The 14,447-nt window shown below is 40.9% G+C and overlaps 1 protein-coding gene across 2 annotated transcripts in view; it reads right to left on the reverse strand.

Moving 5' to 3' along the window:
- The window catches only part of Nek7 (NIMA related kinase 7), a 132,309-nt gene that overhangs the window by 21,336 nt on the left and 96,526 nt on the right, over positions 1-14,447 (reverse strand). For both annotated transcript variants that reach the window (XM_085841523.1, XM_085841519.1), the window contains exons 6-7: positions 10,853-10,961; positions 9,947-10,054 (exon numbers count right to left, since the gene is read on the reverse strand). In XM_085841523.1, coding sequence (XP_085697649.1) covers positions 9,947-10,054; positions 10,853-10,961 — 217 coding nt within the window. The remainder of the gene's footprint in view (positions 1-9,946; positions 10,055-10,852; positions 10,962-14,447) is intronic.

The following is a 14,447-nucleotide window of genomic DNA, read 5'->3' on the forward strand; positions in this document are numbered from 1 at the left end:
AAAAGGCTTGGCTTCAGAAGAAAACTGCCAACAAATGAAAATGTTATCTGACCTTTCTTTAATCTACACTAATAGTGTACCATGACAATCTTTCGACTGTAAAAATGAAACCCTTTCCTGACACGAGCTGACCTAGCTGTATGAGAAGTGTCGTACATGGTACATGCTTCATAAAATGTAAATACTCCTTAAAATTTACTCTGAATAAAGTGACTAGGTGTTTTAGAAGTTTCACAATAAGCTCAAGGATGTCAACGGATCCTGCTGTCAAGGTGCTGTCCTGGAAGCTGTAACAAACGTGGGGACATTTCTTTAGAATGAGCCATAATGCAGAATGATTTCAATAGGTTAGTTAGCTAAGAAACTTAGCACTTTAATCTCCACAGACTTGGACAAAGAGAAAACCTAGCATAAGGAAATTCACTTTATTATACGATCGGATGCTGGATTCTGTCTTTGTGCTTTTAATCAAGGAAGCAACAAAGAACTGGTCAAAAGCTGGGGATGTGTTTCATCCTTTGCCTCTAGCTATACTCTCTTCACTCACTTATCTAGTGTATGTGTATGTGTGAGTGTGTGTGTTTGTGTGTGTGTGTACACATACACACATCACAGTGCACATGTGGAAATCAGAGGACAACTTGAAGGAACTCATTCTCTCCTTCCACCATGTTGAGTCTTGGGACTGAAGTCAGCCAGCCAGGCATGGCTGCAAGCACGCTTACCCACTGAGATCTTTGGCCTGGTCCTCCTTGGCCTACTTTTATTCATTTTCCTTAACTATGAGAACGGATAGCATGTAAAATGAGATATCTCTAAGATTCGGGTTAAAAACTCTTTAAAAATCCATATGGAAATTAGATGATTAAAAAAAAAAAAAAAAAAAAAAACGACATGGTGCTTTTTAAGAGCTGTTCTTTAGGTCAGCCAAATGAGACTGTTCTAAGAGAAATAAGCCCATTCAGCCCAGAAAGGCTGCTTCTTTCTTCTCAGAGTCAGAGTGAACTGCAGAAGAGAATGCCTTGAACAGTCCTTGCTGGGAAAGCTAAAAGACACAAGTCACCTTAACCATAGTTTGATTTAAATACAAAACTGAGAGACAAAGCATTCATTTCCTTTTTTTAATTTCCTCCTTTGTACTTATGAGTCAGCCAGAAATGCTGCTGGCAGACAGAATGGAAAGAGACCAAATTTATTTCATTATTACGAGTATAATCTGAGGTCAACTTGGGATGTCTGGTTCAGTATTTCTTCTGTAAAAGACATTCAGAAAATAAAATCTGTTATCTGCCAGGCATTCTTGATGGCACTTTGGACACCGCGGAAGGAAAACCAAGTGGATTTCACTGCTTCTCTGTTCTGGACACTGCACTGTGTGTCCAGTATCCAAAGTCACTGTGTGTGTCATCTGACTGGCTTAGCAAATGTTCAGGTGCTACCTGTGGCGCACACTGTTCGAGGTCTGAGAGACGGGAATTAAACAGAGCAGATCCTTAAAGCTCTGGGTCCACTGTAGAGCCACGCAGGGCTTGTTCCAAGGAGCCGTCTGAGATGCCATACTTCAATCAGTAAAGAGGTCTGCCTGGTCAGGCAAGTTGCCAAGGATAGAAGACTCACCCTGGCAGCCTGGAATTCAAGTCCATTTAGCAGACAGTTACCTCATTAAACTGATGACTGTGAACCGTAACTGAAAATGTTTATACCTCCCCAAACCACAAAAGCCGAGAAACGGGCAGAAAAAGCTGGAAATGCAGAGGGCTGCACATGCAAATTGTACTACACTACTGTACTGTGGGTTGTTTTAACTAAACACTTGTTACGGTGGCTGAGAGGTTAAATGTGCAGAGCTTCAAACAGATAATAGCTTCTTCAAGGAGCAATTACTTAAGTCGAGAAAGGACTGGAAGTTAAAAATAAACCAGTAGAGGTGGCCTCGAGGACTGGCAGAACATATGCTGCCTCTACACCCGACACCGCCCCACACAATGCGAGGGCACAGCAAAGACGGACTCATGGAGAGGAGCCAGGAAAGGTGTGGGGACAACAAGTGCGTGGCCACAGGTGGCACCTGGCACCAGACAGGAACCTGTGGTAATGCCTTCTTCAGAGACACTCATTTTCTGAGCTGAAATCGGAGGATGCCTCACGCTTGGAAACAGTGTGGGAAACACGAATGGTAAACTCCAGAGACTCCAGTGTGAAATTCCCGAACGCTAAGCATGTGTTTACTCTGCCCATAGCATGACAGAACCAGAGAGATGCCTGTCTCCCTTTGAAAGATAAACACAACTTCAGGCCATCCTATGACACAACAGCAACACAGTTTCTCCCAGGGGGGTTCAAGTTTTTTGTCTAGCATAGACACCAATATTGGTGCAGTCAAGTTAAATTTAAAAATCCATCTCGTTTTAGGATACAGAACAAATGCATGCGCCAACTACGCAAGTGCACGCAGAAAAGTCCTCTCCATCTTTCCTCTCCTCGGGTCATTATGAAGGCACACACACCCCATGCAAACGTCAGTGCACCCTACTGCTCTGTGCTCTCGCCGCAGCAGACCGGCAGAGCATTCTGGGTACATATTAGTAAGTACACTGCCTCAAGCAGCTGATAACCACCTCAACGACATATACCGAGCATGCAATGTGGTGAGATCTGTATCTTGGATTAATTTTCCAAATTGGGCTTTTCTCCTGTTGCTTCCCCCACTCTCTTTTCCTCCATCCTAGAGCATGAAAGGGTAAGACCTTGAGAAACATATCTGCCGATGAAGTGAGAAGGCCCCTGTGGCCTGAATATCAACTTCTGGGAATAACCCTTTACATATCACCAACCTGCGTCACTACCCCTGTCCTCCCCCCAAAAGAAAAAAAAGAAAGAAAATCACTCCATTTCAATAATTAAGCTAATAGTATTAACTCATTCTTTCACCAAAAGCACGATATTTCACAATGGATGGATGGACAGAACGATGGTGTGTGCTCCTACTACTGGTGTTACATTTGTTTGCATTATGCACCAGGAAAAGGGTACATTGCAGATGTAAAGTCACACGTTAAAATACAGATTACCCTAGATAACCCCCACCAGAGGACAGGAGAGATGCCAGGTGTGAGAGAGGCTCATATCATGGCCAAGGAATAGATTCTGTTTCTAGAAGGTGGGAATGGCCTTTAACCAGGCAGTTAAGAAACGGGGACCAAAGATGTAACCACAAAGCTGAGTTCTGCCAGGAACCCTAAGTAGACACAAAACAGATGGTGACCTAAGCTTGCAGGAGCCTTGCAGGGGACGTAAAGGTAGCTCACTGAGATGAGCCTGGGCATGGGATCTATGAAACTGTAATATAATACAGTTCTAATGTTTGATCCCACTAGGTTTGTGGTCGTCTCTGAGGGCAGCAAGTACAGGAAAGGTCCTAGTGTGATGAAGATTCCTGCTTTCTGTGGCAGAGTGAGAACTTAATTCTATGTGCCAAGGCCACACTACAAGATCCACAGGAGACGCTGAAGGGCACAGCAAATCATATAGGGTTTAAACGTGTGATGTCTGATAGCTCAACCCATCATTCTGTGAAAGTTTCCTTGGTTTGGTTTGGTTTGGTTTTAGTGGGGGAGAATGGGAAGTGGGAGAGTAGGAGAGGCTAATGTGCTCACTATCGGAAGAATAACACCTGTTATAGAAAAACTATGATTTTCCCCTAACTCACATGAGCTTCTGCTTGGCCATCCCTGACATGAATCTAAGTAATTATTCATATTTCCCAAGTGGGTGAACTGAAGGGAGGCTGAAAACAGTTAACAGATCATGTGATGTTTAGTCCAGACTTTTTAAAGCTTGATGAGTAAAAATGTTTATATTAACTGTGTAGATTGCTCAAACAGTGATTAGCATAAGGGATAATGGAAGATGCACTGATCCAGAGAGCAGTCTCCGGGGTCAGTTACTCAGGGGAGCCACTAGCAAACTTCTATGCTCAGGGTATCCTAGTTTAGAAAGATGAAAACTCCTTAAGGCCACACATGACTCCTACTTCATTTACAACTATTCCCATTTAAAAAAAATCATTATGGGTTGTCTGGAATAGCTACAGCGATGACACAAAAATAAATACTGCACAAATATAAGATGAAATGAGGCATTTTTCCTTTATCTCTGAGCATTATTCCTGGGCTCTTCGTCATCATGCAATCCCCAAACCAAATGCTGAACTGAAGACAATACAGAATAAGGGCTGCTGCTGCTGCTGCTGTGTGTGTGTGTGTTGGGGGAGTAGTACCCCAAAGACCAAGTACAGGCTTCAAAGTACTCTGGGGTGACGAGATATAATATGTTTTAATGCAAAACTATATTTTATTCTTCTACATAAATTCACCCACACTAACACTTTTAGTTCGGCTCACCCTTTGATACAAAACCTGTCCAGAGCCCTAGCTCCCGGCTTTGTTTTAATTTTTCCTAATTCTCAAAGGGGCATGGGCCACCAGGAGTGAGAGAAAGAAAACTATGTTCCATAGCAGACTCACAGGCAATGCCACAGCAGACTAGGTTAGGTAATTCCAGGTCGAACAGTCAGAAAACCATAAAATGTGCAAGAAAAAGGTCACCAAGTGCTGTTATAATGGGAAAGTAAGTCTCTGTGAGAATTAAGTCCAAACAAGGAAACCAAAGACCCATGCATCACTTCTGAACAGACCCATCAGGCCCTCTTGAATTTTCCTCAAAACCAGAATAGACACACTCGTGAGTCCCTACAGACTGTTGAGAAGCCTTTTGTGTGTCACTACCCACCTGCAGCAGCACAGGGAATACCTCACAGGGCTAAGTTATGTCTGACCAACTGAACTGCTCAGAGTAGGCTGGAGAATGTGGCCAAGTGGAAGTGGGAATCAAAGTGCAAATGAGATAAGCATAAACTCCAGAGATCTGGACTCATGGTTTATAAACTGCAGGCCAGGCAATTCATCAATGGGTTGTGAAATCAATGCACCAGTTTGCAATCAGCCTCGTTTCAATTGAAATAAAACAGAACAAGGTCAGAACACTCCGCCGTTTGTAGTACAAAACATGGCTATGTGCAACTTGTGCTTCAGCATACTCGATTCCAGTCCCAGGGGATCATGATTTGGTTGGGAGTTACCCTTAAGAAATCTGAAAGCCACTGACCTAGTCAATCAGAAAGCTGGATCAAGAGAGAGCTGTGTCTTCACCATAAATTTTTAAGGATGTGGATAGATAGCAGGTTTCCCAACATCTGTTACATCTGTGAGGTTGACAAACAATATGAAAGAAAACGAGGCAAACCACAGAGACAAGTATACTATTCTACAACCAGTCTCCCTAGATACAGAGCCCCAGCCATATCAATGGCAAAGCGCAAAAATGAAAGTCCTAAATTAACCTATGAAACAGAGGGGCGATAAAAGAGATAAAACCCGGAGAAGAGTCTACACCGCAGATCACAGCAGAGATCAACCATCTTCCTGGTCCACAGATATTCAGAAAGGCATGCTGCTGGCACATGGCAAAACTGAAGTCAGCTGCATAGACAACTCCAGGCATGCTTGACCTGAATGAAGTTGAGGAAGGACACTCATGGGTGCTCTCTTCAACTCAGAGCATGCTGCTCTGTTCATTAAAATCTTGGAAAAACTTGCCTGGGCAGCACAGTAGGATTCACAACAATGTGAATCCCTCCTAAGTCTGTGCCCACCCCTCCCTTCCCCTGCTCTAGCAAACTGGAGCTCATCTTGACCTCCTTGTGAGGCTGAGCAGTCACTGCTCAGGTTGTGGGAGAGTAACCTCTTTCTGATCCTTTGACTGACTGGCCCACCCTAGTTCACACTTGCTCAGTACTCCCCTCCTCCTTCTGGGCACATCAAATCATCTTACTACTTCCTCTGCTTCAGATAAGCATCATAAAAGACAAAGACTTGTCTAATTTCCTAAACTATGGGTTGCAACGTTGAGGCCAAGAAAACCAGGGCAACAGTAAAAGGTTTCTGAATGCACAACCAAAATTCAACTTAAATTCAGACCAGAAATGAAACTGAGTAGTTTCTAACAACCCTCGCCCTCCATGTGGACACACAGACATCCCCTGCAGCCTTGGTTCTGAGTGTTCAAGCCAATAACATCCCCATGGTCACCCCTACCACAGCCTTGGTTCTGGACCCTCAAGTTGTAAATCTAGAACGTGAGTTCCAGAAGAGCGAATGAGTGAGCAGCACTGGTGAAAGTGCTCCAGAGCTGTGAGCACACAATGAGCAGCACTGGTGAAAGTGCTCCAGAGCTGTGAGCACACAAACCCAATAGTGTGTAGGTTACTATGGTGTTTCTTCCCATGCTCAGAACAAACCAGAGGTAGGGGAGACACAGTTAAGGAAGGAAAATAGAGTCAATCGTAAGAAGAGTGCATTAGAGACCAGTAAATTCTAGGAGACCCTGAATGCTGGACCAAGGCCTCAGAGGACATTGCTCTAGCAGCAAAGAAACATCAAACCTGGATGGAAGCAACACTGAAAGGAACTGAAAGGAAAATCACTCAAGTGGGAGTGGCTGAGATGATAAAGAAGAGGCCAAGAAGCAAATGGGGGCCATTTCCCCAGCGCATCACTACAAAGTGGTTAGAGAGCCGGGGCATGGGATGGGGAGTAGAGGAGGAGGATGCTGTGGTTGGGCCAGGCAAGGCAATCAAGAGTGAGGTCCCAGGGGTTGGCCGTTGCTTCACAGGAACTGAATGAAGCTGGACAAGGCTTGGGACCCCCCACATCAGATTCTGTATTTGGAATTGTTAACCTCTGTATCCAAGGAACTATTAATATCACTCGTATGTTGCCGTATTTTCAGAGGGAGTTGTGAGGCTGACTGGAAACAAGGCCTTCTCTATGAGTGTCTGCTCTCCAGAGGGTGTGAGGGAAGCACAGAGCTCACTGCATGCTGAGAAGCTACAGAGCTGAAGTTTATACAAAAGCTGTGGAACGAAGGCGGTAAAACAGCCACAGAGTAGCCCATCTCTTCTAGACATTAAGAAATAAAATATTCCAGGAGGCTGTTCTGATTTCTCCATAAATGCATATAATTTTGGGGGGGGGAGGAGTAGAAATGCTATGTATAGAGACATTCTTCCAAAATTTGAGGGCATTGCATTTATAAAATAAATTTCTATAAAACAGAAAATAAGTTTCTTGACAAAGTGAAATGAAATTTGGCTCCACCACAGACTTTACTGTGACACTCAGGTAATTTTCATTTTTCTTTTTTGTTCTTCCTATTGATTTGTGTATTATTTTTATGGAGTCTCGTGTAAAAGAGAATGGCCTAAAAGTCCCTATGTAGCAGAGGATGAACTTGAACCTCTGCTCTGCCTGCCTTCCCCTCCCACATCCTTAGGCCACAGGCATGCGCAGTGCCTGTCTTATGCTGTGCTGAGAATAGAATCCAGGTCAGAGTGCACGCTGGACAAGCACTCTGCCAACTAGCTAAATCCTAGGCCTCTACATTTTAAAAATATTTTTCTCTATGAATTGTATTAGCATCTAATTCACAGTTTCACTAACAGGCCTATTTTAAGCACGCCACAGACTTCACTATCAGGAAAACCAGAAAATGCATAACTACACCATCAATAAGTTGTTCTACCATATTTTTATGAGCAAAATAAATTCATATAGGCCACCATATATTTAATTACTTCTCATAGTCAACTATTAGAGGACAACAAATCTGCTTATAATAATAAATGTATGTAACAACAGCCGAGTAATAATTCTCTAGAAGTAAAAACTAGGGCCAACCTGCCATAAACAACTAAAAGCGCGTCAGCACTTGTATGCTTGCTCTATTATCTCTATTATAAATATATATACACACATATATACATATATATCCTTGATTCTTCTGGTCCAATGGTCACTGACAAGCTGAATTCAAACTCTAACAGGCTACACAGTGTACTTTCCTTAGAAAACATGAGTTGCACACCATCAGAATCTTCATTGCGCACAGAAGATCAGCAAGAATAAAAGACTTTTTAAAAATTAGGATTTTCCCCCCTCAGGATGAAAAAACAAATCACCAAAGAAATTAGTTCATTATGGATTCACCATCAAAGAACCTTGTTTTTCTCCCTCCCTGTGTGCAGTTTAGAAGTGTCCTGGAGTCACTAGAATCATTGCATCAGCATGTGCATCCGTAACACGACCCTCTAAAGGAGCTGATTTGGAAAATTCTTACTGAATTCTTACGTCTATTAAAATTCACTTTGGTCTCCATATGAAATAATTTTAGACTGACACATTACCCAGATCTGGAGAGGCACATAAACGTGTAATCCCTAAGTAGAACATTTGCAAAACCTAGTAAACCTCAGACTGAATCCACTTTGAATTGTTCAAAATTGTGGTGTGACTTGGATTTCAGGTTAATCATTAGTTCGGCGAAGCTCAAACACTACAGCCTACTCAAGAGTGACTGCAACGCAGCATTTAAACAAGTGGCATGTGTGTACAGGCACATGCAATCAGTGTGTGTGCACATGCAATTATAAACTAGTTTCAAGTGAGTTACGGACACGGTGTTGTGAGGACAGCAATCAGATGAGCAGCACAGAGTGGCAGTGTCTTTAGTAGGAAGGGCTATGGCTTCTTCCTAGAAATTGACTACCACCCCTACTATAAGAATTGTAACTTCTCCAATAAAACTTTATCAAAGGGTTATGCAAATTTGCTGATTCCTTATGAGGTTTCAGATCAAAATCTTATACCTGGAAAAGGCCTTGTAGTTATGTGACTGTAAGTGTGAAACATGAAGGAACTAACTACTTCAGGATATCAGTGTGAAGTCATATGTTCTCCATAACTAACAGTGAAATTCAGGGAAGTGTAAGCATTTCCACTACACTGTCCGTCACGCCAAAGTCTACTCTAGAAACAAAATATTAATAAGTGATAGATTCAAGGTGCATGGAAGCTCAGGAAGAGTGCTAGGAACAAGCGCCTTCAAATGTCTCCAGCCATGTACCCGGATGCTTGTTTCCCTGTTTGGTTAGTTTACATCACTGTTCTTTAAGAGCCCATTTAAAAGCTCCTCACTCCACATCTAAAGACTGCTTTCAAAGAATTAATGACTTTCAAGGAAATTGTGACAGCAAAGATAGACACAACTAAATTAAGGCCAACTTAATTTTGTTTTAGTTCTTATTTTAAAAATCACCACTTCCTGTATCTTATATGCACTAGAAGAAAAAAGGTGACTTGGAGAGTCATGAGATAATCTACTTTTAACACAAGTTAAAAAACATTTCTTCTAGGAATTTTTATTGTTTCTGATCCAAAATAATTTTTCTTCCCATTGCTAATACAGTGTTGGTAGTTACATCAATTCTATTTTAGGTGCAAAAGGACATCGAAATAATGTTAACTCAAAAATGAATCAACTGTGGGTATTTCTTCCATTCTGTAAAAAGGGAAATTTTATTTCTCTTCATTCACTATGAGTCATCATCTTTAGGTTTTCTCTCTTAATAGTTATCACAGTTACACGCCCATTGAATAAATAAACATGTATGAATTATTACCTCTGGCATTTAAAAAATATCCAGTGAAGACTTCTTCCAAAATACAGTTTTCCATTATCTCACGGTCATTACAAATAAGATAAAAGGAGTTCTCCATGGCAACAGTAAAAGCCAGGCTTATCAGCATTATTCAAAAAACCAGCACAAACAACAAAAACCTCAGGGCCTGCTTCAGTTCCAATAAACAGAAGTACCCGAGCATCGTGTAAAAGGTAAGGGAACTGTGAGCACCTGTCAGGAGCGGCCGACTCCTAGGAGAGCTTTACAAAGACTGCAAGCAGCACCGTAGAGCTGGTGTAACCTGTTTTAAACCATGACCAACACAATCACACACGTAACCAACTGAAGTGGTGAAATCATGTCTCTTACCTAAAGAATGTGCAGCTGTGGTTTTGGAGCTGAAAAACCGACCAAGCCCAAGGTCTCCGAGTTTTACTACCCCAGTGGCTGTAATGAACACATTAGCTGGTTTTATATCTGTGAATAAATGAAGAGATCAGGTGAGAGATGCTATAAGTTTGGGAATCTGAAAGGAATACGAAATTTCCTCTTGTGGAAGGATTCAAAATGTCTATTAAATATGATGGTCTGAACTGAAAGTCACTCACTGTATTTTGAATTATTTTCATATATTTCAAATTTCTCAGTCCAATTAATATCACAAAGAATATGAATGAAAATTTAAGACACAAAATAAACATGTGTCCCCCTTTGTTTAATGGTTTTAAATAACATGCTGCTGAAAAAGGAATTGGTACATTTACACAAGTTATAAAATCATAGCTTAGCAATATCATGCACATTATATTCATTTCATGGCTTCAGAAATCATAATTCCCTAAATAAATTGCTTCAGAATCTGACACCCCCAAATAAGTGGGTCAGTCACTTAGTGACTTGAGTGCATTATCTCTGCCCAACAACTGGACTGACTGTGAAGAATCCCTGAAGGACTGAGGCTGGGATGCCACAGTCTGCTTGTCTGAAGGAGACACAACAAACACTCTTCCTTATGCACATGCACTATCTCCCACAGCTCCACTTTCTCTACCCATAGAACCAGCAAGGTATTGAGAGAAGTCGGGCAAAGCATAATTCGCATTATTTATTATAAAGCAGGGCTTCACTTTTAACGCTTACAGTCCTGATAAATTATAATTTAGACATAAATTATCAAAAATGGGTAATGCCGTGGACTGAATGGAAGCTATCTTAAATTGCTTGGTGGCGAATGTTACTTAAGATGCTGCTGCAGACTTCCCGTGCTTCTCTTACCTCTGTGCATGACTCTTCGAGAATGCATGTGGTCCAGTGCACTGCAGAGCTGAACGAAGTATTTCCAAACGGTTCTCTCAGGGATTAGCCTCTTTTGTTTCTTAAAGTGCTGTTTAAAATATTTAAAAAAAAAATTAGTGATTCTGAGAAATCAGATTTCTTAAAGTTGAATTCCAGCATTGAGAATCAGTAAGTCGGAAAAACATGGACTTTTATCCCCTCGTTATTATTTTTTAAAGTATAATTTTCTATACTAAGATGACTCCAGAAATTTCACTTGACAGAATGGCTTACATTTCCTCCTATTTGTTCTTAAGCTATGGAACACTTTACTCTGTAATGTCCAACCACTTTAAAAAAATATATCTATCTAAAATGACTTATGTCACATCTCAAGAAGGACTACGGTTTTAGGGAATGAAGAAATATTAAAGTAGACTCTCTAAAAGACCATTCTTACCGAGTATGTTACATTAGTTGATAAAGTGTGTGTCTAGCATGCCTGGGTTCCATCTACAGCACCACAAAACCAAGCATGGTGTTGCATGCCTGCAAGCTTAGCACTTGTGAGACAGAGGAAGCAGGTGAGTCAGAAGTGCAAGAGACCAGAAGGGCAAGCTTATCTTCAGCTAGGTAAGGAGTTTGTAGCCAGCCTAGCACATAAGACTTAGTCTTAAAAACCAAAAACAACAACAAAAATAGAAATAGCAAACAAACAAAAGCAGTCCTGCTTCAGGCAAATGTCTTCACTCTATTTAAAGGTCGAGCTGCATGGGTGACTTGAAACAGCATAATTTACTAAAACTTAAGTCATGGGATAAAAGTTTTCGTGAGTGTATTCACTGCACATAACAAAGCAAAGCTGTCTTTTGAATGGATGAAACTACGTTCTGGAGAGTGAGGTGGTCACAGGAAAGCTGAGCAAAGCACTGAGAGTATCAACAGGCTGTCGGAGAGAGTGGTCCAGAGACTGAAAGGGAAACTGCCAAACACAACCAGAAGCCCACAGCTACAGAAGCCCACAGCTACAGAGCAGCGTCGTCCATTTTCCTCTCTTAAGTTTAACAGGAGACTATGAAAGCAGCATACCAAGATCCAAGCTCTCAGCCCCACTGGATACTCTGTATATAAAAATCATTTTTAAAAACAACAGTGTAGTGGGTTTCTTACTGAATAGTACTTATAAATTACCAACATGAAGAAACGGTACCTTGAAACAGCTTTTTTTTTCTACAAAACTTTTGAAAAAAAAATCTTAACTTTATGAAGCATATGTCCTAACATGTCAAATTTTAAATCTGTTTTTTTTACTGTATTTGAAAACCACATTTGGAAAAGTTCAACCAATTAATTTTTTGGTATTGAATGCAAAAAAACTATATTTGAGAAAGTGAAAAGCCAGCCCTTCTGAGTCGCACCTGTGGCCAGCTGAGGGCTGGCTAAAATGGCAAAGCTACAGGGAAACTACTGGAGTCCTTTTCCATCAGCAACAACCAACACCCCCCTTCCCCTGTGCCCACTTGCTACAGGAAGAAAAAAAAAAGGTCTGTTTAAAAAAAGGTAAGAATACTAGTCTAATTTTTCCTACATAACACATGGCTGAAAATCAATTATTTTTTGCAATTTCATTAGCAAATAAGTCAGTAACCTCTCCTAAATGACCAGGTAATATGAAAGTAGACCACTGTCCTTCTAACTATGGAGAAATGCCCAGATTGGGTTTCAATAGGAAGGTTTTCTTTTATGGCACACTGTGTCAACATCAGTTTTCACTGGAAGGAGACAATACTGAAAATTCAGCTCTTTACACATAATTTTCCTTGAGACTTGGAATGCATCCAATAAAGCCTGTGCATGCACACCCCCCCCCCATGCCACATTAACACATCAGAGGGATGACTGATGCCAACAGCAAGATGGGTACCGGGTCTCTTCATTCAAAAGATGCACTGCATCATGTAGACATTAGAACATGGAAGAAAAATTTAATGCTTTAACAGACTCTAAACTCATCATAACCAATCAACTTAGCAGTTTATTATTTTAAATAACTTAAAAAACTAAGACTGTAATATAATTACCTCATTTCCCTGTTCCCTTTCCTCCCTCCAAACTTTCCCATGTACTCCACCCTTCCACCCCACCCCTGCCCCTTGAATTCTTTCAAATTCATGGCCTCTTTTCTTAATTATTGTAACTGTTGGTGTGTGTCTGTTTATTTTCAAGTCTCATTATTAAAAGACAAAACATAAAAGGGACACTGAAAAACGCTGGCCACAAAATGCACATTAGGGTGAAGAAGACCTGGCAGTATATATTCTTCTCAGATATTGTTTCCTATAACAAATTAAAAGGGAGGAAAGCAACCCGGCATGAGTGTCATGCTGACCTGACAAACCTTGGGAATCTCACTGAAGAAGAACATGAATTTGACTACCAGGCAATAAAGTCTGATTATTCGACTGGTGGTCCTCGGTTTCTAAACTGTCTACTTAAATGCTTGGGCTTGTCAAAGAGTCTTTAAAAGGAGGGCTTCTGCTGTTTGGGGAAGCAACAGCTACAATGTTGCAAACCTATCGGTTCTCACCGTGGCACTGTTGCCTGCCTCCTAAGAGAGGGTGGGGAACAAAACTACAGAACTTCCTGACTCACTTTTAATACTGCAAGGTTGACATCAGCAGTGCTCAACTTTCTCAGATTCACACACCTCTTTAAAATGGGAATTTTTATCCTCTAGCAGGATAGCATGGCTTTTCAAAACTCCTACTTTCTGAACGCTAGATCTCCCTGTAATAATACTTAATTCTGTATTATAAAACATGTAAGACAAAATTAAACATGCATAAGCAACGATTAACATAAGGAAAGTTTCTAAAAATTAATAACAAAGTATTTACATGAAAGGCTATGTGTTGTGGCACATTTACCAGGTTCATGCTATGAACAGAATGTCTTTAAACCCCAAATAAAATATGTAAAGGCCTGAGGACAAAGGTTGCCACTCAGGTTTAATAGATCACTTGGATATAATTTTTGGATGGGTTTAGTGTCTTTATAAAGCACACTCACCTTGAAGTACTGTATGTATATTCTAACACCATTAACAATATTCATTTTAATTCAATAAAAAACTACATGTAACACAGAGCTAATTAAGTTATAAACTTAAACACAAACATGAGATTACACTATTGCTGAAGTGACTTACTGCTATGAAAGACAGGCTTATACAAGCAGCCCCCATTCAGTATTTAAGAAAAAAATATCTTAATAGACACCTTAAAGTTTCCTGCAGATTGAATGTTTAACACTAAACCCATGTATAAATGGGCTCTGGCTAGCTCAGTACTATTCTTGGAACTCAGAGAAACCTTGGCTCTGCTTTCTAGACCCTGGAGCCCCGGGTGCACGGCTCATGTCTCAGTGTGTGTCTTTAGCATCCTCAAGAAATTCCTGAAAAAGCTTCACTGAAACTACCCAGCATACATTCCTAACAGAGAAGGGAAAAATGATCCTGACTTGAAACAGGTATGAATACCCATGGCATATAAAAATAATTAAGCCTGTAGTTATACATGCTAATCTTTGTAAAGAA

This window comes from Mus caroli, unplaced genomic scaffold (genome assembly GCF_978045245.1).
Source record: "Mus caroli unplaced genomic scaffold, Mus_caroli_1 scaffold_1, whole genome shotgun sequence".
NCBI classification, from domain to species: domain Eukaryota; kingdom Metazoa; phylum Chordata; class Mammalia; order Rodentia; family Muridae; genus Mus; species Mus caroli.